The 21,319-nt window shown below is 34.3% G+C and overlaps 2 protein-coding genes across 2 annotated transcripts in view; one reads left to right on the top strand and one right to left on the bottom strand.

Moving 5' to 3' along the window:
• LOC115441864 overlaps positions 1 to 18,590 on the top strand; it is a 63,217-nt gene extending 44,627 nt beyond the window's left edge. The window contains exons 5-17 of the mRNA XM_037444683.1: positions 83 to 173; positions 858 to 1,025; positions 2,425 to 2,553; positions 3,063 to 3,191; positions 5,299 to 5,524; positions 14,807 to 14,935; positions 15,016 to 15,191; positions 15,284 to 15,417; positions 15,875 to 16,014; positions 16,094 to 16,175; positions 16,492 to 16,636; positions 17,076 to 17,286; positions 17,484 to 18,590. Of these exons, the coding sequence (XP_037300580.1) occupies positions 83 to 173; positions 858 to 1,025; positions 2,425 to 2,553; positions 3,063 to 3,191; positions 5,299 to 5,524; positions 14,807 to 14,935; positions 15,016 to 15,191; positions 15,284 to 15,417; positions 15,875 to 16,014; positions 16,094 to 16,175; positions 16,492 to 16,636; positions 17,076 to 17,286; positions 17,484 to 17,635 (1,912 nt within the window). The 3' untranslated portion in view covers positions 17,636 to 18,590. The remainder of the gene's footprint in view (positions 1 to 82; positions 174 to 857; positions 1,026 to 2,424; positions 2,554 to 3,062; positions 3,192 to 5,298; positions 5,525 to 14,806; positions 14,936 to 15,015; positions 15,192 to 15,283; positions 15,418 to 15,874; positions 16,015 to 16,093; positions 16,176 to 16,491; positions 16,637 to 17,075; positions 17,287 to 17,483) is intronic.
• Positions 18,582 to 20,582, bottom strand: LOC115441865 (putative lipoyltransferase 2, mitochondrial). The gene is made up of 3 exons (XM_030166777.2): positions 20,290 to 20,582; positions 19,641 to 19,853; positions 18,582 to 19,051 (listed from the first exon to the last, which is right to left on the bottom strand). The coding sequence occupies exons 1-3, from the start codon at positions 20,456 to 20,458 to the stop codon at positions 18,702 to 18,704; spliced, it is 732 nt and encodes a 243-aa protein (XP_030022637.1). The 5' UTR covers positions 20,459 to 20,582; the 3' UTR covers positions 18,582 to 18,701.
• Between the last annotated feature and the right edge of the window lie 737 nt (positions 20,583 to 21,319).

Raw genomic sequence — 21,319 nt, 5'->3', positions numbered from 1 at the left:
TGGTTTTCTATTGTATATAAAATTGCATGGAATGGTTTCGCTATATATGAATCGTAAAAATAAATTCAACATTTTGTTACAGTTTCGTGCTCAATCCGCTGACACCGGTGCAAGAAACCCGTTGCTTACTGCAGAATGACACACAAGCCAACAATCCTATGGCTACTCCACAGGTAATATAATGTCTCTGTAATATATCTCTCCCGATCACTATTCAAAGGACGGATTTATTATGGCATATTTGTACGTAGCTTAAATAAGAAGTTAGTGGAATTCGATTTTGTCGTGGTAAAATATATCAAGCTGATAGGCGAATAAATCTACCCCTAGATCTTGTCGAGTAATCCTTCGATACTGCCAATTAGCCGAGCGTAGTAGAAGATTAACAATTCAGATTACATGGGTCACTGTTGGGCGGAAAACTCAACAAACTTGCTATACATGCGTCGTTCGTTTTCAGGCCTAATGAACTGCACTTTCGATGAATAAACAATGCTAAACGACGCGACTCGGGTACGGCTCGCGAACCGTTTATATTTGAATGAAATTTAAGTGAAGTTGTGGTAATAAATGAACAGTTTACCACTGGATGAGTTTCAATGCGGAATAGTTTATGCTTTTGCTGCGAACTTACTGTAATTCATGACTCATTAACGTCATTAGCGGAGGCAACAATGCGAAAAATGTGTCTAGTGTCTACGTATTAACATTTCAGTACTGCGAAATGAGAACTTTTCGCACATAATATCTCCGCTGCGACAGTGTGATGTCGCGTTTTGTGTTTTTTACTCCTCAAACTGTTATTTTATAGATTGACATGGTGTGAGTTGTTGAAAAAATATTGTCTTTTGTTGCAGCGTTCAGTGAATACTTATTACATGGTGAAGTTGCAAGTCAGATCCGAGAGCGTGTGTTTACGCCCGTGGGCTTTCGAGAGGGTACCTGGAAAAGCGCTCCGAGGCTTGGACAACGCCATTATTTATACATCTACTAAAGAAGCTTGTTTAGCTGCTTGTCTTAACGAGGTAATACATGATCGTGAATACGAATACTAAAACCATCACTTATGTGTTTTATCCATGAGAGTCAGCTATTTGTAATTACTGCTCTTTGTTTGTTTGTAACTCAATTTATAATAGAACATAATATATAAAATATGTCTGCATAAATAATTTCCCATTAAAAACGCGACGTAGAACGACTTAAAACTGAAATAGATCCCGACTATGCGAGATAAAATATTTATAATAATTATTTGTCACAATTTAACACGTCCGTTAATAAATTGTGTGTAGGCTGTGTGTCAAGTTGAAGAACATTTACTATAATTTGAACCGACTCGGTCCGAAGACAAAGTTGTAAATTCTTGGCACGGCATGTTTCAAAAATAGCCCATGATCCTGGATGACGGCAAAATTACCAACAAACTGTTATTTTCACGTCCGCTGACTTACTTGTCGGGGGCGGTTCGCGTTTCGCCGCGACCATAAGCATTATGGCAACAGCGCCTCCGCAATGCAATTTACCGTTTATCTATTCAATTTATATTTTATGGTTTCGCCCTAGTTGTAAGTGTGCTCGAGATATAGGAAAATGATAAGGGCACGTTCATTTAATTTTAAACGAAAGAGTCTTTAACCTTTTGCCTTGTTTCTTGAGTGTCTCTTTTTTAACATTAAAATATGTTCATTTCTAAAAATAAATACGCTCAAAATTATTATCAAATATTCTACGTAATGTCTTCCTCGTTGATACTAAGTATAATTTTTTTTTTACTGGATGGATTTTTACTGGATACTAAGTATAATTTTTTTTTAAAGAAACTAACAAATGGATGGACGTGGAATTTATTTTCTTACAGTTTTGTACTTCGTTTTGTTCCTATATCGAAGTCCGCTCTCGCTGTGGGAACAAATGAAATCGTGACGACAGTTGCCTTCGTTCACTTTTTATTCTAGGGTGTAATATTTTATTACAAACCAAGATAAATTGAAGGTTTAGATGAATATTTAGAAGCTTGTTCTAAAGTCCTGTGAATTTTAATGTGTCCTGTTGTCGTTTTAGTTGGACATGGCGAAATAATTAAAATACAGAACGGTTATTTCTGGTTTCCAGCCTACGCCTACCGTTAGTTGTGTATCTGGCTGATAAATAAGGAACATTTACGCTTGGCTCGGGCTTAACGAGTATTTTACATACTATATACATTTTATGTATTGAATAAATTATAAAATATTGGCGATCGTAGTGATCACCATAACCTTGTAAGTTAATTTACTAAACTGAGTTACTTATAGGCTGCAGGTATTTGGGTGCGGGCCTGTTTAACAAGTCTGGTATTTATTTAAGGCTTATGTTCAGCAGTCGAATACATGTAACTGATGATGTTGATGATTTGTGTTAATATGTTTGAATTGTTCACAGAAAAAGTTCCCTTGTCGCTCGGCAGAGTATGAATATGGAAGTATGAGATGTGCTCTCAGCGACTCGGACAGACGGACGGCCCAACATTTTGTGCAACTCGTCGACACCCCCGGGACCGATTACTTTGAGGTATAAACATTCTATCACATAAAGAGCGTTCTTATGGTCTAGTAATGAGCAAAAAACGTACACACTTTCCCGCCGTAATAGCCGCCGCTGTTTTATTTTACCTTTGGGCTATTTATGTACACAGGTAGACTCAAATTAATTTGCACACTTCATACCGATGAAATTTCAGTAATCTTATTATTCTATATACACAACAAGAGAAGCATTTAGTTCGTCCGAGATTATTGAATGGAATTCTATACAAACATTACGTGAATTATACTTCAATCAAGAAACATAACTGTATTTCCCATACAAAAACCCACTACGTTTAACAAGTCGCATTCAGCTGCGAGCAATCATTTAAGCCGGCTTCTATAGGGAAATTATAACCCGGTCCGATGCCACTATTGAGCGCTTTTCATAGAAACGATCACAATCTCATCGCGGCGCGTTTGTACGCTCGTGTAAATATCACGGTTAGAGTTATTACTATTTCTTATGTTATTTGAACGTGTGTGGTCGTGCAGAACCTGTGCCTGAAGGCGGGGCAGGCGTGCAAGGGGCAGCGCGTGTTCACCGCGCCGCGCGTCGGCGTCGCTGAGGACAAGGTGGCGCAGTACGCCGGCCTCCACTACTACACTGACAAGGAGTTGCAGGTATGTTCTCTTAGCATTCCGTTTTCTAGAGTTTAAGGCCCTCCATCGATCAAATGTCTTTGATGAATCTTTTCATACATTTACGGCGCACGAGTTATAGACGGGAATTTACGAATAATTGTTTTATAATATTTTTGAATATTTGAAACTCCCAAAATGTTTTTATTCAATTGTCTATTTGTAGTTGTAGTTGCAGATTAATATGATGTGTATTAGAGATGATGCACGGAAGCCACAATTTCGGTGGCAATTTCAATACAAAAATTATGACAATACTTATATTTTACAAAATTTTTATTGAAAAGAAAGCATGTCGTAAAAATATAGTGTATATTTTTTATATGTATACATATATAGCTTCTAAAATACGGTGAGCGCGCCATATTTCTGAGGGCGCGCACTCTCCTCAGTCACATAATATAGAATACTACGGTTAATTACTTACTCTTTAGTTTGTTTTAAAATCGTATGTTTTATTGAATTTTTATGATCAATATATACATAGATACGCGTACAATTTATTCATGACCCTAATTCGGTTGAGGAAACGAGACATTTTACTTTATCTTGTAGAATAAGACATAAATATAAAGAATATGGATATATAACATTAAATATTTTAAATAAATATAAATAAATGGCACTGTTGACAATTCATTAAATGTGGCACCGATACGGCAAAAATATAAATATTTATTATACAAGTCTTTGTAGCTTATATTAATTAAAGCATGTCATTGGAGCGAGAACTGCTTACCTAAAACCGCATATTATTAAAACATATGTATGCTATTCATTACTGAATGTCTTCGCCATTAAAATGGTCCCATTGGAATGCGCGTAATTAAAAAGTTAACGATCACGATTTGTAGAATATAAAGCTGTTAATAACCTACGTAAGATAGATACACGTAGATGACAATCGCTGACGGGTCTTTACTGTTTTGTTGGAGTTAGTGAAGGATTATTCAATGTTTTTTTCATACCAGCCAGTAATTACGCCTCGTCAAGCCCACGTTTATATCGTTCTATTTAGACGCTTTATTGTTCTTCATTCACTTGTAATTGTGCCAGTAACATTATTCTCTTTTACAAATAGATTTAAATAGAATAACTTTCCAATTTACGAAGTTTCTTGCACTTATTGTTTATTTTTAAATTTGCAACCAGTTAGTTGCGGTATCATTATCCCGTTTCGGATGATTAGCAAAGGGTGTATTTCTCAGAGTAATTACGATACCGATAAACGGTATATTTACTCAACGTAGCAGTGGGATAATTACGAGCGCACTACTTAAAGATATTACATCTGGTTCACCAGAAGTACACTAGCAATAAATCCTTCTTCCTTATGACTAACATTAAGCGAAGGAAGTGAAGCACTAATTAATCTTGAAGCCACTTCTTCGTACAAATTTGTTATCGATACGAAATAGCGTCTTATGTTTATAGTACATGCAAAAGAAACTGCCTAATTTATTTACGTTACTGCATAGTTCGCGCTCAGAGTTATGACTCGTTTGATCTACTTTTATACGCTTTAAAAGTACTAAGTGCCTTGTTGTTTAGACTAGCTAATAGCCGGTTTGCGATGAATAAGAAATTTATATACCATCTAGTACCCTTATGGCCGCCATTTTCTCACCGGGTATATTCAATAGAATGCTTCGGCGTATTTTGCATCGTCCCGCAAGGAGGTTTTATGTCATACACGGGATGATATAGGATCTCCCTACTCGAGTTTCATTTTAGTCTTCTTGTTTCCAACAAAGAAATAATTTAATTAGAATCTATTGTCAACTCTTTTAAAGTTATTACGAATTATTGCTTAATTGTTTTATATTTTATCAGTTTACTGTGATAATTTAGAGTTTCTAAGTATCGCAAACCTATTAAGATGGGCCAGTAGGTAATATATAACTATAGTTGCTAAGAACTGTTGCTACCAAATTGTCGATTCATTTGTTTAATATTATGCACTTATGTAAGGGACTCTTTTCTGACGTTATTTTCTTCACAATATAAGCACGAAAGGGTTTCGTACGTAACTTATCTGATTTTTCGTTAAGATAGCGTCGGATAGTAACATTGTGTGCTATCGCCACAGGTGACGTCGGAAGCCGCCTGTCGCCTCGCATGCGAAATAGAATCCGAGTTCCTGTGCCGCTCGTTCCTGTACCTCGGCGCGCCGCACTCCTCCACGTACAATTGCAGGCTTTATCACCTCGATCACCACACGCTTCCTGACGGACCATCCGCTTATCTCAACGCCGAGAGGCCCTTAATAGACGACGGCGAGCCCATCGGCAAATACTTCGAGAACTTCTGCGAGAGTGAGTACTTTTGTATTTATTTTAAATTTCGAATCAGTTTGTTATTTAAGTTTTGTTTTGCTTTTAAAACCGTTAGTCGGCATTTAAATTTCGAGCTAGTTGTATACAAGTTTATTAGTTAATGAGGAAAAAAAGACATTTACAAATTTAATTTAAAATCAATCAATGGTATTAATTATTCCTATAAGTAAGCTATGTAGATATTATTTATAAAGACGACAATGTTTTAAAAGAATGTGTAATTTTTGACTATAAACAACACTTCATAAAATGATTGGGTTCATTGATATGACATTAACATTTCATTTTCACTTTTTGCTATAAATTAAACCCGCACCTCGATAATGGGAAAATAATACTAGGTTTAAATAAAAATGTATTAAGCAATAACTTTATAGTGTGAGAAATAATTATGTGAACGGTGGCGCTACAAGATAGTGGACGTAAAAACCTCCGTAATAAAATAATAATGATTATAAAAAACACGAAAGGAATATCGGCTCGTAGGCATTGTGAAGACATAATTTTTTCTCAATTCCTCCATTAATGTGCGGTAACTGTGAATTTCGATTACATGTGAAAAGTAAATAGCAATCATTTCTATATGCGGTTCGAAAATAAAAATAAAGACATTAATTTAATTCGCATGCTGTGTGGTATAAAATGGATAAAAAAAACGTTTGTGATATATAAAGCCTATGTCTGATTGACTAGACAAACAAGTTTATTTTTTTATTTTAAAACATAAATTGGTGTAACCAGAGTTTTGTAAAATTACGACACACAATATACATTTTTATTGTTGCTTCTATACTAAAGAAGAGCAATTAATCTTAATTTCGAATAAATACTGAAAGGTTCGAGTGCAACACGCTTTTCTTACATACAGACATAAGATGCATAACCTTTAGTGAGATCGAACTTCAAACATAATTTGCAGTAAATTGTTTTTGTACGTGCAGTATGAATTTGTACAGTGTATTATTTAGCCGGTTGAAGTCGGGCAAGGCTAAATTACTATCGAGATTGCGATCGGTGCCTTATCGGGATGTATTTATTGATCGTATTTTCTTATAATAGCGCAATATTTCTACTAAAGGCTTAGATCTTTCTTACGTAGTGGTGACTATGTGCGGAGTTTTATCTTAGGTTTAGTTTGGTTGTTTTAATTTGTATAAATCCGATTCCGTGATAGGCTCATCTACTATCATATTAAGGTATAAATAAGAAGCTCGGCCAACCGTGACTGCACTTATATTTCTGCCTACTCCTCGGGTTATATATGTATGTACACCGAGAAGTAGGCAAAAGTCACGCAGACAGTCTAGAAAGATATATAATGATTTCTTGTGACGAATAATTTCATGGATTTCTCATTACCTTTGAATAAATAATATATTAGATCTTAGGGCTTAGGGCTAATGTTTTGAATAAAACAGCTTAATTTTATTTTAAATGGTATATATACCAGTGGCGATGGGTGATATTTTTCAAAAGGTAACTCGGTGCAAAAAACGTTGTCTTAGTGAACATCTTGCGGCCAATTTAACAGAAAACAAAACCAAAGACGAATGTAAATAAAACTAAAACGAAAGCCGGTAGGACGTTGTATAGACGCATCGTCTCTTATATATACGTATCAAGATATACTGCTCTCGAAGACATGCCTTTAGTATTTATATGTTACAAAGAGCAGTGGAAATCAGAATATAGTAATTGAAATAAACCAGTATCAACCTACTGTAAAGATATTAGCATAGTCATGAAATATCTGTGTTTACTTCGTTTTAGTATCTACGATCTCTATATAGAGTCGATAATTAAAAAAGAGCGCATGTTCAATTCCAGTTATACATATACATAGTATGTGTCATTGTGTTAGCACGTAGATATATTTATGTAAATACACAGACGGGTTTAAGGATTCGTCGTCTATTGTACCGTCAACAAACTCCATAACGAATGAATAAGTATTGTGTTGTATTTAAATGCCCTATTAAAATTTGCAAAGAGGATATGATTAATATTTCTCTCGCGTTTAGACAAATCCTTAGAAACGAAAGGTACGTGAAAGCCATTCTTATGCGACGTTGAAACTATGGCACCAATAAAAGTGCTTTTGTGAGACTTCGAATGTAGAATGGCATATGGGAAACTAGACTTCGCTCGCGGTTTCGTACGTTATGTATTCTGTTTATGAGAATTATAAAAATAAGTAGCCTATATCCTTTCTTCGATTAAAGTATACCGTATACAACATTTTAATAAGTTCATAAGTTTAGTATAGAAAGCGTAAAAGACAGACGGATTTACTTTCGCATTTGTATTAGTACGTACAGATATATGTGTTTTACGGTAATGTGAGAACAGAGAATGAGCGTCGCCTCAATGGTCAGTAAATGCTTATGTCATTGAAGTGATTCTTGCGTTTTTACAACACATTCTACTGCGCCCGCAACGTTTAGTTGGAAGGGAAAGTTATGTCTGTGATACTTGGAAAATTACTCTGAAGCTACGTGGCGATTTTATGATCTACCGAGATGACAGTTTCAGAGAAGTTTCTTATGGAAACTTTCTTTTTCTAATAAGAAACTCGGTATATTAAAACATTCATGCAGATATAAATTAAGGATTTGAATTTGATAGTTAATAAAAATGTTAGATTTCGAACTGGTTATCCTACCAGTTGCTACCGACATAAATGTGTTTTTTATATCATAATCACAAATTGAATTTCATTTTTCACCAATCTAAGGAGACCATTGATTCGGTTAGCTAAATTTTCGGTCAACTCAATGTTAAAAAAGTAACTATCTAGGTAAGTCGTTAAAATTCCACATTAGGCTGAGTGCTTGTACCGTTTATATTAAATGATACGAATTAACGTAATGGAATACACTAAGCATGCGGTAGACGAGGTAAGTAGTGTGGTGGAAACCACGTAGCATTGGCGACGCATGCGCGGTTTTTGTCGCGAGCGTAATCAGCGCAGCAATGTACAGTTAATCGTAGGGCCCGTCTCGGAACAGAGCGGCGACGGATTGCGTTGTTTCGTTTTTGTTATTAACCAATTTCTTAGGATAGACGTGACTCTATTGTGAGTTGAGACTAAATTTCGAACATCTCATAAGCGTTTTCATTGTGCCTTTTTTTCGTGATATTTCAAATGACGATGTTTGTCGTCGAGTTGTGACTTTATTTCATGTTAATTTACAGTTATCTTCATAACATTATATTCATTCAATACGTGTCTATTGTTTAGAATCAACAATTAGTTTAATAAAAATATTATTGCGTAATAAAAAAAACAACATATGTGCGGTAAACTATAAGGGCAAGCACACATTAAACAAGAATACTCGTTCCACGGTCGCTTACTGCATAGTTGATTGACAAAATGGGATCACCTACGCCATTTAAAGTCATCAATATGGGATAGAGGCTGTCATTATAAAACAGTAAATCATGTTCGGACAGCCGACATATAATTATCCGTTGGAATCCGTGCAGTAGTGGGTGTTACGCAATTTTCTCTGTCGGTGGTCTATGCTTAACGGATCATGTGCGTTAGATAATGTACTTACCGACGCGCTTTGGACTTGGAATTGCTTTATTAAGAGTGTTGCTTGATGTGTTAGGGCTTCTTATTATTATTTTTTTAATTTAATTAATCGCTGTATGTATGGGTCCGTGGTAAAGAACAAATTTAAACAAGTTTTAATTATTGTAAAATTATATGACAAATAATTTACGACAATTTATTGGACCTATGCTTATATTATTCTAAATATTCGCCTATTGCAATATTTCAAATACATTGACGTTGCAAGTGTGTGAGAGATAAATCGTGTGAGACACTTCAATTGCCTCGACATAATTATGCATTCGATTAACTTTTTGTATAATGCACGTAAAATTATATACAACAGTTATTTAAATCGAAACATTCGCATAATATTTATGGTGGCATAATATAAGCTTGCGTTTCTTCTGACCTGGTGTATTCTGACAGTTATTATTAGTGGACCTAATGTCAACCATGTTCTCGATGTTAATGCTAATTTTAGAGCAACTTATACTAAGAGCTTGTTACACAAGTTTCAAGTATTTTTTATTTGACAATAGTTGTATTAAATAGGTAATGTACATTATACTAATTTTATTATTATTTATTTGGGAGTATTCATTAGTGTAAATTTTGTTTCTGGTCAGCTTATACCTTTAAATGACAACTAGCTTTTATTCAGAAGTTGTGAAAAAAAAACTAGCTTTTACTCAGATGTTGTAAAACACATACCTACAATTATAAACACGCTATATATAACTAGAGGATGTCATGAGTCATTTGTTTCCCGCCGTTTAATTAAGTAAATATTTTTATATTAAATTAAAACAATAAAGATCTTGATAGCCAGGCCATTAGAGTTGCAATCAACGGATGTTAATGGCAAAACACCTTCCGTTGAGATTATGAATATTCTCACCACGGTAGCCGTGAGAAATGTACGTACATTAATTACACGTGCTTTTTTGTTCGATTATCAGATTAAACAATGAAGAAATATGAACGAATGACGTCCATCAGTGGTAATCGTCTGCCGCAAAAGCTCAATTAAACACGTAAAATATTCACCCTTTGTATTCAATTATCCCATCATCACGTACATATTATCTCCACTTGCAGTATTGGTATATACTATACAAGATATATTATGTACCTATGTACCTACAGGCTACACATGAGAAAGTATTTAACGAATATCTTATCGCGGGTAAAGAATTTGTTAATATATTGTTTTGGCAAAATGCTCAAATTATATTTCTTCGTTGAATAAAGTTCGTTAAACATCCACGTGGTTTTGTTTAAACAAAAATTAAAATCAATTAGTTCCTCCTAACTTTAGCTTAGTCACCAACTTCGTAATATATCGTGAATAGTATAGAGCCGTAGTTTCAGTTTTTGCAGTAAGCATTTCCATCAAATACCTTGTTAGTTTTAATATAGAGGCTCGGCGGGCGCAGTTCCGCTATAAACGGGCTGGATATCTGCTACTCCATTACGTGAACCTGTAGTTATGGCATTAAGATTGCCATCTCCCTGCTCCCGGCTTGTTCATTGTATGAACAAAACATACATAATATAATGAACTATTCACATCTTACCGACTCAATACCGTTGCGAACAAATTCAATCTCTGACGTTTCCTATTCTGTAATCACCGTGCGCGTAATTACGCATATCCGCGGCTACATCGCGATTATCAAAACAAACAGTACCCAGATAAAATCTTAATGGAGTACATTGATTTACAACGTGGAGATTCTCGATGATATTCATTTGTAAGATTTAGAAATTTTACAGATAACTTTAAAATTTGTCACCTTAATCTTATTTAAAATTATATACTGGCAAATCTATTAATGGGAAACGTGAGGCCGATGCTGGTAAATAACAAATCGATGAAGCGGAACTTAGCCCGATAGCACCTATTTAATGTTGTAATTGGTGTATTCACGTTGAATAGGCAAAAGCTATCGATGATACATCGATATAATTTCGTTAGTTATGTTTACAATGATAGAATGCGCTGAATCATGGTAACAGTCGTTGCATTTCGGTGCAAAAAGTCCCAAAGTGTCGGCTATTGTTAGTGAGCCGGCGATGGCGGTGGCGGCCGGCGCCGCTCGTGCGTGCTCTCATAACGGTAGTCATACACAAATTGAATAGTCTTTTTTGTGAAGCCCATGAGGTCAATTTCGTCTTGCTCCAGCCCTAATTTGTCGATAATTGAATCATGACGGATATCGACTCAGATTGGCATTGCGGCTCGTAGGGCTTTTAAGTATTTTTCAAATTAAGTATATTACGAATAATGTCTACTGGTTCATTATGATTAAATGAATTGAGAATCTTAAATATTTATACATATTCCTTTTCCACTAAGTGCCAATTATTCTTCTTAGATAAAAAATTACAAAGTTGATATTTTTAGAAATGCACCTGTATTTAGAACGAGTAATTGATCGGGCTAAGTATGAATCGAAAAAACAACGTATTTTTTATGCACCTGCGTCCAGGCATATAAATAATGTCGCCGTGGTGTATAACACTAGATAAATTACTATTTTAAAATTTTACCCTAACTAAGTATGAATTATTAATGAATAGTTGAACGTAGCTATTAAAATACCGATAGCATAACGACCTTGCACGACCTTGCCACTGGATACAAGGCACGGGTCAGTGCCCGCGATTCTCGTATATTGCTAATAGCTGTTGAATTTACGCAATGAGAAATGAGTATACGTAATACAGCTCCTGTCAATGCCGATATCAATAATGTACTGCATTATAGCCACAAAGTATTAACCGTAAAAGATTGCAGATAACTAAAGCTGCGGTAATAGTTGTTCATTAATTTAACTAACAACGGATTGTACAGAAACATTAATTCAAGTAGGCGATTAAACTTACCCAATCACGATGTAAAGTCGAGATTCGATCGAGATAAGCAAGAAACGTTTTATGTAAGTAAATAGGTAAACAACTTTATTACTGTCAGTTCTAATGCCTAGATAACGGTGTTACAAGGCATCAAGGCAACAAGATTGCGTACGGAACCCTGTCTTGATATCCAATAGGACCGTTATAGCCTTCTGCGTACACTTCCGACTGCGCAGCTTCTTAAACATTCAGATCAACCTGTTTTACCTTAAATCAATTTAAAAATAGCAGACGCTTTTATACGTCCTCGGCGATTGTATGATTATTAAAAAAAAATTGTGGTTAAATTTTTAATTTATTTTTATATTGTACAGCATCGTTCACTCCTATTGCTTCATAGAACTAAGTGTAGATAAAACGGAATCTTAGAGAAATAAACAGAGATACCGCGAATAAGTAAACTTATTTTATAAACAATAAACCAACAAAATATTTTCGAAAGTTCCTAAATAAACTCAAATATAAAATTCCATCCGTATTAAAAGCGTGCTGATAAAAATATTTGGTGTTTACTTCATTGCCAGAACGGACAATCCTAACCAATATAAATGTTTCCATCTACACAGTGAAAAGATTGTCACATGATATGGTATAAGAATAACTTAAACTCAGAATACGGTCACTGGACCGTGGTTTTTAAATTCAAGTGTTTTTAGTTTTAAGTATATTTCGCGTGTAAATATTACTTCACGCACTGCTGCTTGTAGTGAGCAACAAATGCCGCGAGCAAAAGATGGAAAAAATGTATGGATCCATCGATGTAATAAACTGCATTTCTCCACAACTTTTTCTGTACGTATGATATTACAAACGCCGTGGATTTTGCATGCAACTTCGATTTATCGGACCTTAAGCTGAGCGTGGGAATATCAGATAACTTTTCCTTACAATTCATTGAAGCGTTGCAAACATGGTATCAGAGTCATCGACTTTGAAGTCATGGAAATAATAGTTTAAACACGAATCATCTATTAATCAATAAAAAATACAAACGTATACAAATTACCTATTAATGACAAAATATTGTCCATCCATCATGGCAAAGCAGTGTAGTTGTTGATTTACATACAAATAGACATAATGCCCCGGTGAACTTAATTTGCGTTCCGTGCTGCCTACACCACAACAGTAAAGCAAATAATGAAGCTTGGACAAATAATTTCTTTCCATTAGAAGTAAATCTTGTACGTGCATTGCGCATCGAAAATAAAAAGCATTTTCAGTCATCACTATTTCCAAGACAATGGTTATGGCAAACGTATAAAAACCAATATTGAAAAGTTTAACAGTAGATATATTATAAAAAAATAATTTGTATAAAATTTAATTATTTCGAACTGAAGTAGTGTAAAAACAAAAAATTTTTCTTTGAGTCAATCTATTTTACCTTACAAATAATGTTTTTCACTTGGACATTTGACTACAAAATTAAAATATTTTTACCACTCAAAATATTATGATTTTCAATCACAATGTATGTAAAAGTGGTTGTGATATGAGTTGAAGAAGTGATAGCAGTAAACTGAATAAAAATTGGAATGAATACTTCTATCTGGAAATAAAGTATTGAATACAGATGTTTTTTGTCGTATAAATTGATTTAAATTCGATATCTATTGGATCGACTTTCATTTCAATCAGTTTTTGTCCGCATGCTGAACTGAAATGCAATTTCTAAGCTAGTTAGTTATCTTAGGATCATAATTATAAGAAGCCGCAGCACGTCTTTGTGGAACTACTTAGATGATACATGTGTGCTTCTGCTAATAGACCACCTAAGGTATTTGTTATTTCATTTCGGCTGCGTCATACTGCAAAAAGACTAGCTGTTTATATACAAAGTACGACATTTTGGTAGGAATGCGACGTAGTATCGTCTTAATTGTTAGATGTCAGTTGCCAATCGCTCATGATACACAAATTGAATAAATATAAATTCATATTTGATACGACTACTTTTTTTTTTTAATAAATAAAATATATTTGAATAAATTGTAAAGGTCCTGTGTTCTATGTTTGAAACAACAAAACATATTATTGATGGTCCACCGGTCGCGAATGTGTCCAACACCAGACACGGACATAAAGTTAACGAACCGATTGGTTACGTTTCACTGGATGGATGCGTCTCATTCCATGACCCCTATTCTGCTATTGTTTTAACAGAATGTAGCGCTATACTTTACACAATTGCTTGAATTACTGTGTGTTTGCTTGAATTCGAACATAATCTGTTATTAATTAACCTTTTTGGCGTGTTCAGTATTTTAAAGTTTTGGAGCAAAGCCATTAATAAAACGATTGAGAGTGATGCATGACTTAAAATCTTTTATAATTAAAGATACTTTCATTAATGCTACTGGAAAATAGGATAATAATTATGACATTAAATAATTGTAAAACTCAACTTTATGTTCATAGTCTTTCAAATACTTGTGTTTAACTGTCAAACAAATGTTGCAACTATGTAGCCTTTATCTGTTGCGTGAGAAAATTTAGAATTGCTCCAAGTACTGAATTTTCTGCCGTGTCCAGTAATTGTAGTTTCTGCATTTAGAATCACAGCGTTGAGGCAATCATATATAGATTATTATGGGGCACGCAGATCACGTAGATACTTACTGCTGCCTAATCAAAGGTTTAGCTAGGAACATGTACTCATAGATTTGTTCTGTATTATTATCTAACTCTACGATGCACGTTACATTAGCATCCGATTTTTATTCAGAACATTACGTCATTATTGTTACTTCATGTGGTTTCTGCCATTGTTTTAGAACCACCAAGCAACGCAAACCCGGCCGGAGAATTGCCTGTTTCGATTGAGCACCAACAAGACACACAGGTATCTAGCAACTTGACAAGGAATGACGCTAACTGTGACAAGACGGGAACTTGCTACGATGGTGAGTTTAACATTTTATTATAAGCACAGCAATGTGCAAATGTACTGGGTCAAGTGTTAACTTCATTGATATGCTTTTAGTGTCGGTGTTATGCAAAGATACTAGAATCGCGGTGCAGGTTCGCACGAACAAACCATTTAACGGACGTATTTACGCGTTGGGACGTTCGGAGACTTGCAATATTGATGTAGTCAACAGCGACCTCTTCCGTTTGGACCTCACCATGGCTGGACAGGACTGCAACACTCAGAGCGTCGTAAGTATTGACTCAGATTAATTCTTGTTTTCAGTTGGCTGTTCTTTTTGGTCTTTATTAATCATGTTACTAAATGAGTGAACGTCTTTCAGACTGGCGTCTACTCTAACACCGTTGTATTGCAACATCACAGCGTGGTTATGACTAAAGCTGACAAAATCTACAAAGTCAAGTGCACATATGACATGAGCTCGAAGAATATCACATTCGGAATGGTACCAATCAGGTCAGTGGGCCGTACTCTCGTTAATGTATTTATGTAGACGCCAAAATGTGAATTCACAGTATCAACCGTATAATTTATGCTTGTGTGACGAGAGCCTACGTGATATGACAGTGTAACATGAAAAACGGAGTATTGACATGCCTACATGCAGAGGCGATTTCGAATTCCATCGACCTAATAACTATGTTGAATTGTAAACACGTAGTGATTAGATTCACATAACTAATGAATGATGCTTAGACGAATGGCATTGCAATAATAATAAATGGATAGTAGTGCGTACAAATGATGATATTACTTACGTTTATATTGTTTCTCTTAGTGACTCTACTACGATATATAATTTTGATGTATGTCGAGGATTTATATCAGTAATGAGAAAAATTATACTGTGCTCCTTGGACTTATGAAATTTTATATTTATGTTCAAATCTTCATGATTTTATTTTATTTACAGAGACCCGGAAATGATTTCCATCACAGCGTCTCCAGAGGCTCCTGCGCCGCGCATCCGTATCCTGGACGCCCGCCAGCGCGAGGTCGAAACCGTCCGTATTGGAGACAGGCTTACCTTCCGTATCGAGATTCCCGAAGACAGTAAGATTTTTACATTTATTATAAATTCAAATTGTTAGTCTCATAAAGGATTTGAGTTACGTTTAATTATTGTTTTCAGCTCCGTATGGTATCTTCGCTCGCAGCTGCGTTGCTATGGCTAAGGACTCTAAGAGCACATTCCCGATCATTGATGACGAAGGGTAAGTAAATACAAACATCGGTAAACAGAACATCTTAACATGGCGGGACGTCATTCTTATAGAATACTTAAAATAAATATGCGCATAATAAGTTATAATACTTAGTCATTTAAAGTTCATCAAATATTACGGGATATATTTTTGCTCTAACTTAATTTATTACAAAAATTACAAGTGACGGAATGTTTCTTTTTGTTGGGAAGTATAAAAAAATAGTTATTAGTAACCACGTGTATTAAAAAGGACATACTAAGGACATGACTCTAACATAATCTCTATATTAAACAAGGTGATATCACTAATATTTACTGTACAGGTGCCCGATGGATCCTTCGATATTCCCTGCGTTCACGCCCGACGGCAACGCGCTTCAGTCCGTGTACGAAGCTTTCAGATTCACCGAGTCGTACGGCGTCATCTTCCAGTGCAATGTCAAGTACTGTCTGGGACACTGCGAGCCGGTGAGTGAACGGTCGAGATGTATAGCCTCTTGGCATCGACAAATACTATAACTGTAGTTAACTAACCGCTTACTGAATGATATAACTGTCGTTAATGTTTAATACACAAGTTAAAGTATTTCTGTGAATAGTTTAACTTTTATTTACATTGAAATTCGATTGTTAAAAATAATAAAATACAGCATGTAATTGAAAGGGTTTATGAAGACTCTACATATTTCGTAAAAAAAATGGGAAAATTCTTCGTTATATCTCATATCAATAACACAACGAATGTATGGTCTAAGAATGAAGTGTGCGTTTAATACCAAAAATATAAGATAGGCTTAGGTAAATTACTGCGCCATTCGTTGTTGGTAAAGACATTAAAAGAAAATCAAAAAATGTCGCAAAGAAAATCTCAAGGAAATGCAAGATTTTACCCTCAATTTCTTTTCAGGCCGTGTGCGAATGGGGCAGAGATTCATTGGAGTCATGGGGCAGAAAGAAGCGTTCGTTGCCGCACAATGAGACCGAGTCCCCGGCCCAGGAGGAAGATATGAACATCTCGCAGGAAATTCTCGTCTTGGACTTCGGAGATGAAAGACAGAGCACTGACTTCCTGAGATCCGACAAACCTGGCGGTGTGGCTTCCGAGGCTAACTACGGAGGTTTGTACATTTCTCATTACATAGTATTAAGTTTTATATTAGATTCGTTGTAAGTTCCGATTTAACAGCATTGAATTATATTTACATCTAGATGTGAGGTATTTTTTGTTAATTTAAAAAAGATGTCAATTTATTTTTATCTACAATTTACCAGAGAAATAGCGCGAAAGTTTTATTTATTTAATTTATTCTTTCAGAGAAAACAGTGACCATCGTGGAGCCGTGCCCCAGCAAGGCGTCCGTTTTGCTGTTGGGCGTGGCGTGTGCACTCCTGGTGCTGCTCTACATCACCACCATATTCTGCTACTACATGCGCAAGTGGCTAACTCCGCCTAAGCACATGTCGTAAATTGCTTTCGTATAATTGTTATTTTATAGGTTTCGCCACACAATAAGTTTATTCCAGTTCTTGGCTTGTATTAAACTTGTGATAGAAACGACTGATGACAAAACCTTGGCTAGTTTGTGAAACGATATTCCCGTAACACAATGAACGTACCGTCTCAACATAGCAAGTAATTAATCGTGGTGTAAGATTTGGGAAATATTTTAATGTTCTGTTTTTGGAATGATTGATGTAACCACCGCGTGATTTGCATTAAAGCTAGACGTAATTTATTGCATTTATAAGCATTTATTATATTTAAGTAGGCTAATATATACGTATGTATAAGTGAATAGGTAGGTACGCGACATACCGATGTAAACGCCTGGGCTTGACGAGTTTTTTTACGCCAGCCTGGTATCAAAATGAGTACTTATTAATGAGGTCGATGATATTCAAGACAATGCATTTATTAATCTAAGTATTTTTTATTCGTTTTTGTACAATTTTTAAGTACATGTAATGTAGGTATTAAAAATATATCGTTTGGAATAATCCCTAAAAACCGCTAGACTAAGTTTTTTTTAGTTTTAGGGGATTATTTTGAACACAAATTGGTATAGTTAGGTTTTATATATTTTTTTAACATGACAGTAGTCGGCAATTCCATAATATTTTGCTTCGTTTATATTTCTTGGTGAGAATTATATCATTTTCATTCTGTGAACTCTTGATACTTAAAATAATTGTAAATATATCGTTTTTGAGCTAAACAATGAGATTGTCTTGTGAACTTTCAGTTGGGTTTTGTAGAAATGTATATAGGACTGTATCATTGTACCTCCTTAGTATTTTGTCAGATGCCATATATACTTGTTTCTCTCAACCCAACTTGAGATTTCTTCTTATTTATTTAGACTAAATCTATTTATTTTTTCATTGTATTATTATAACAAATGAAATAAAATTGTACAAATTTTACACTCTTTTATTTAACATTTTTAAATATAAGTTATAACATAGTTTGGGGGCACTATTATATTTCCTATCTAATCAGATTAGAATAAATAACAATTCAAATTGTACTAATTTATGCTGCAGTTTGTACCAGTAATTTGTTATAAATTCCATGTAATATCTCTTGTTGCACTTTTACATCTAAATCCTCGGTTTCACATTCAAAGACTTTGTTAAAGCTATTTAAAAACAATGGGGTGATTTTTTCTATAGGACAATTCACCCCAGTTTCATTGGTTAGGGATGTGCTGCCTTTATCAGGTAAACCACATGCCTCAATATGGTCAAACCATGATAGGTCATTATCACAGTTCAAACAAATACCATGTGTTGTCACATATCTGGATGCATGTATGCCTATTGCTGCAATTTTATTGTCACCTACCCATACTCCTGTGTGTGGAGATCTATTTGCTTTGACACCTAAAACAATGGAAAATTGTTTTTAGTCTGTGATGATTAGAAGATAATTCTGAGTCTTTAGAATTGTTTGAATATTAAACATTATTATGATTTTGCATTAGTGTAGATACTGTTTCTTACAATATTGAGAGTTTCAATATAAAACTAAAAGCTGTGTTAGCGCTTGTCTGGATTTCTATACCTATAATGTTTTTTTCTTAGCCTGTATTATTCATAATGATTGGAACTAAAAACAATTTATTTCTTGAATTAAGAAATAGTAAATTACTTAGATATTCTTACACACTGGCTCTGTGGCGTAGTTGTATTGCATATGCGGTATGACATGGTTCTAAGGTTCCATTTTCATATCCCAGATCAGGAAAGTGATATTGGGTATTATGATCAGCATAAGCACTATGTCAGGAATTTGTGCCTGATATGACCATAAGCTTGTCCCCTATCATGGGTCAGAACAGACATGGCGAAAAGTGGGTGCATTAGTTGTACCTCTGTCTATCCCTTTGGGGATAAAGGAATGATGAGAGTATGTCTATTTGAATAATTTTCTGTGAATGTGTATAGGCAAACATTTATGATATATACATACCAAGCTCTTGACACAATTTGATGACTGTCTCTTCCAGAGAATTCACATACCATTTCACACTGGTTTTGTAATGTTTTAAATTGATAATTGGATATGCAACCAGTTGCCCTGGCCCGTGAAAGGTTATCAGGCCGCCTCTGTTTGTCTTCCTAAATTCTGCTCCTAGGCTACGTAATCTAAGGATTTCTTGTCTAGGTGTATTATCTCTAATACCTGAAAAATAAATAAATAACTTTTTTTATTTTCGTACCTGTAAATCATGCTAAATATTGGAAATCTTAGTATTTTAAAGTATTTGTGTAACATCCATTCAATTGTTGATGTTGGAAGAAAATTTGACCTTAGCTAAAAATTATGTTCTTTTACGTAGTGAATATGATATAGTATTCACTTATTTGTTATTTACACATACAATCCTTTTTTACATAATATTTTGTGTACAATTTACGTAATATCTAATATAACCTAATTTGAATAATATGTGTTACTTCACTGTGACTTAATGGTTATTAAAGCTAATAGGATAATAATTGTCATTTATAAAATTCATATTTGAAAAATCTTTTTAAGGGCCCATTGAGAATTGGTCAGTTTTGAGGTTATGTAAGGTTGAACTGATACCCTAATTAGATAAAATGAACATTCTAACCAACTGTGTATACAGGCTTATGTTCCACTAGGAGCAAAGTGTCGTAATTCGAAGAGATTCCTTTTGAGATTGCATCTAAATGTTTGCGAGCTAAAGCAAGCTGAATGTTTAACGCTGTATCAAAACTCATAAGACCTAGTTTCCAAATTTTGACCATTTTAAAAATCATATATATCTGTAGCAAATTTATACGAAATTATGATATTTTTATTTTTTTTTTTCAACTTATATAAAGTATAATAAAAATATAAACAATTATAATATGACAGATGATTGATCTCTGACAGTTGACAGTCCATTTTTACCATAGAGTAAAGTAGAAACCTCTGAGTAGAAACCTTCTGTAATTTTTCATTGTATGTCTAGAGGGAATATCTTACTGTCTTTAAAAGGGTATCTAACGCCATCTATTTATAGCTATCGTTAATATTTCCTATACTTAACACATAATAGTTAAATAAGTGTAAATTTTAATTGAGTACATTTCTAGTAGAAACATCAAATAGATAACAGTTGTTTATCCCATAGCTTCAATTGTTTTTGTCTGTGCAGCAGCGTCTATCATAACATTGAATTAGCGAAATGTAAGTTGGGTGAACATATGATAGATGTCACTACTATCCTCAATTGTAATTTATGTCATCTAGTGGCACAATACGAAACTTATACTCTGTCAATAGTCAATACTTTGCATTGTAAAATATTAATAAGTATTTTAAAATAAGTGAAAAAAAAATGCTAATAATGTATACCAATACCTATGTATTGGATGCTATCATCTTTGGATGATATACATATATAAATATATAAATAATTTTTGTAGTTAATATTTAGTAAAATTTAAATATATCTGTAAGCGGAGATAATATCATAATATTTTTGCTTCAGTAACAGCTAAAACACTTGCCCCTATAAAAAAAAACATAATCTGGACATGTGATCTATCAATAATATTTGTCCAGAAACCATATTTTATCGTCTCACATAAAAAAAAAAATATTTACCAAACTATAGTTGAAAAGTTTTTTTT

The sequence above is a fragment of the Manduca sexta genome, chromosome 28, assembly GCF_014839805.1.
Source record: "Manduca sexta isolate Smith_Timp_Sample1 chromosome 28, JHU_Msex_v1.0, whole genome shotgun sequence".
In the NCBI taxonomy this organism is placed as follows: domain Eukaryota; kingdom Metazoa; phylum Arthropoda; class Insecta; order Lepidoptera; family Sphingidae; genus Manduca; species Manduca sexta.
Note: the sequence above shows the minus strand (reverse complement) of the source record. Positions and strands in the feature narration are given on the sequence as shown.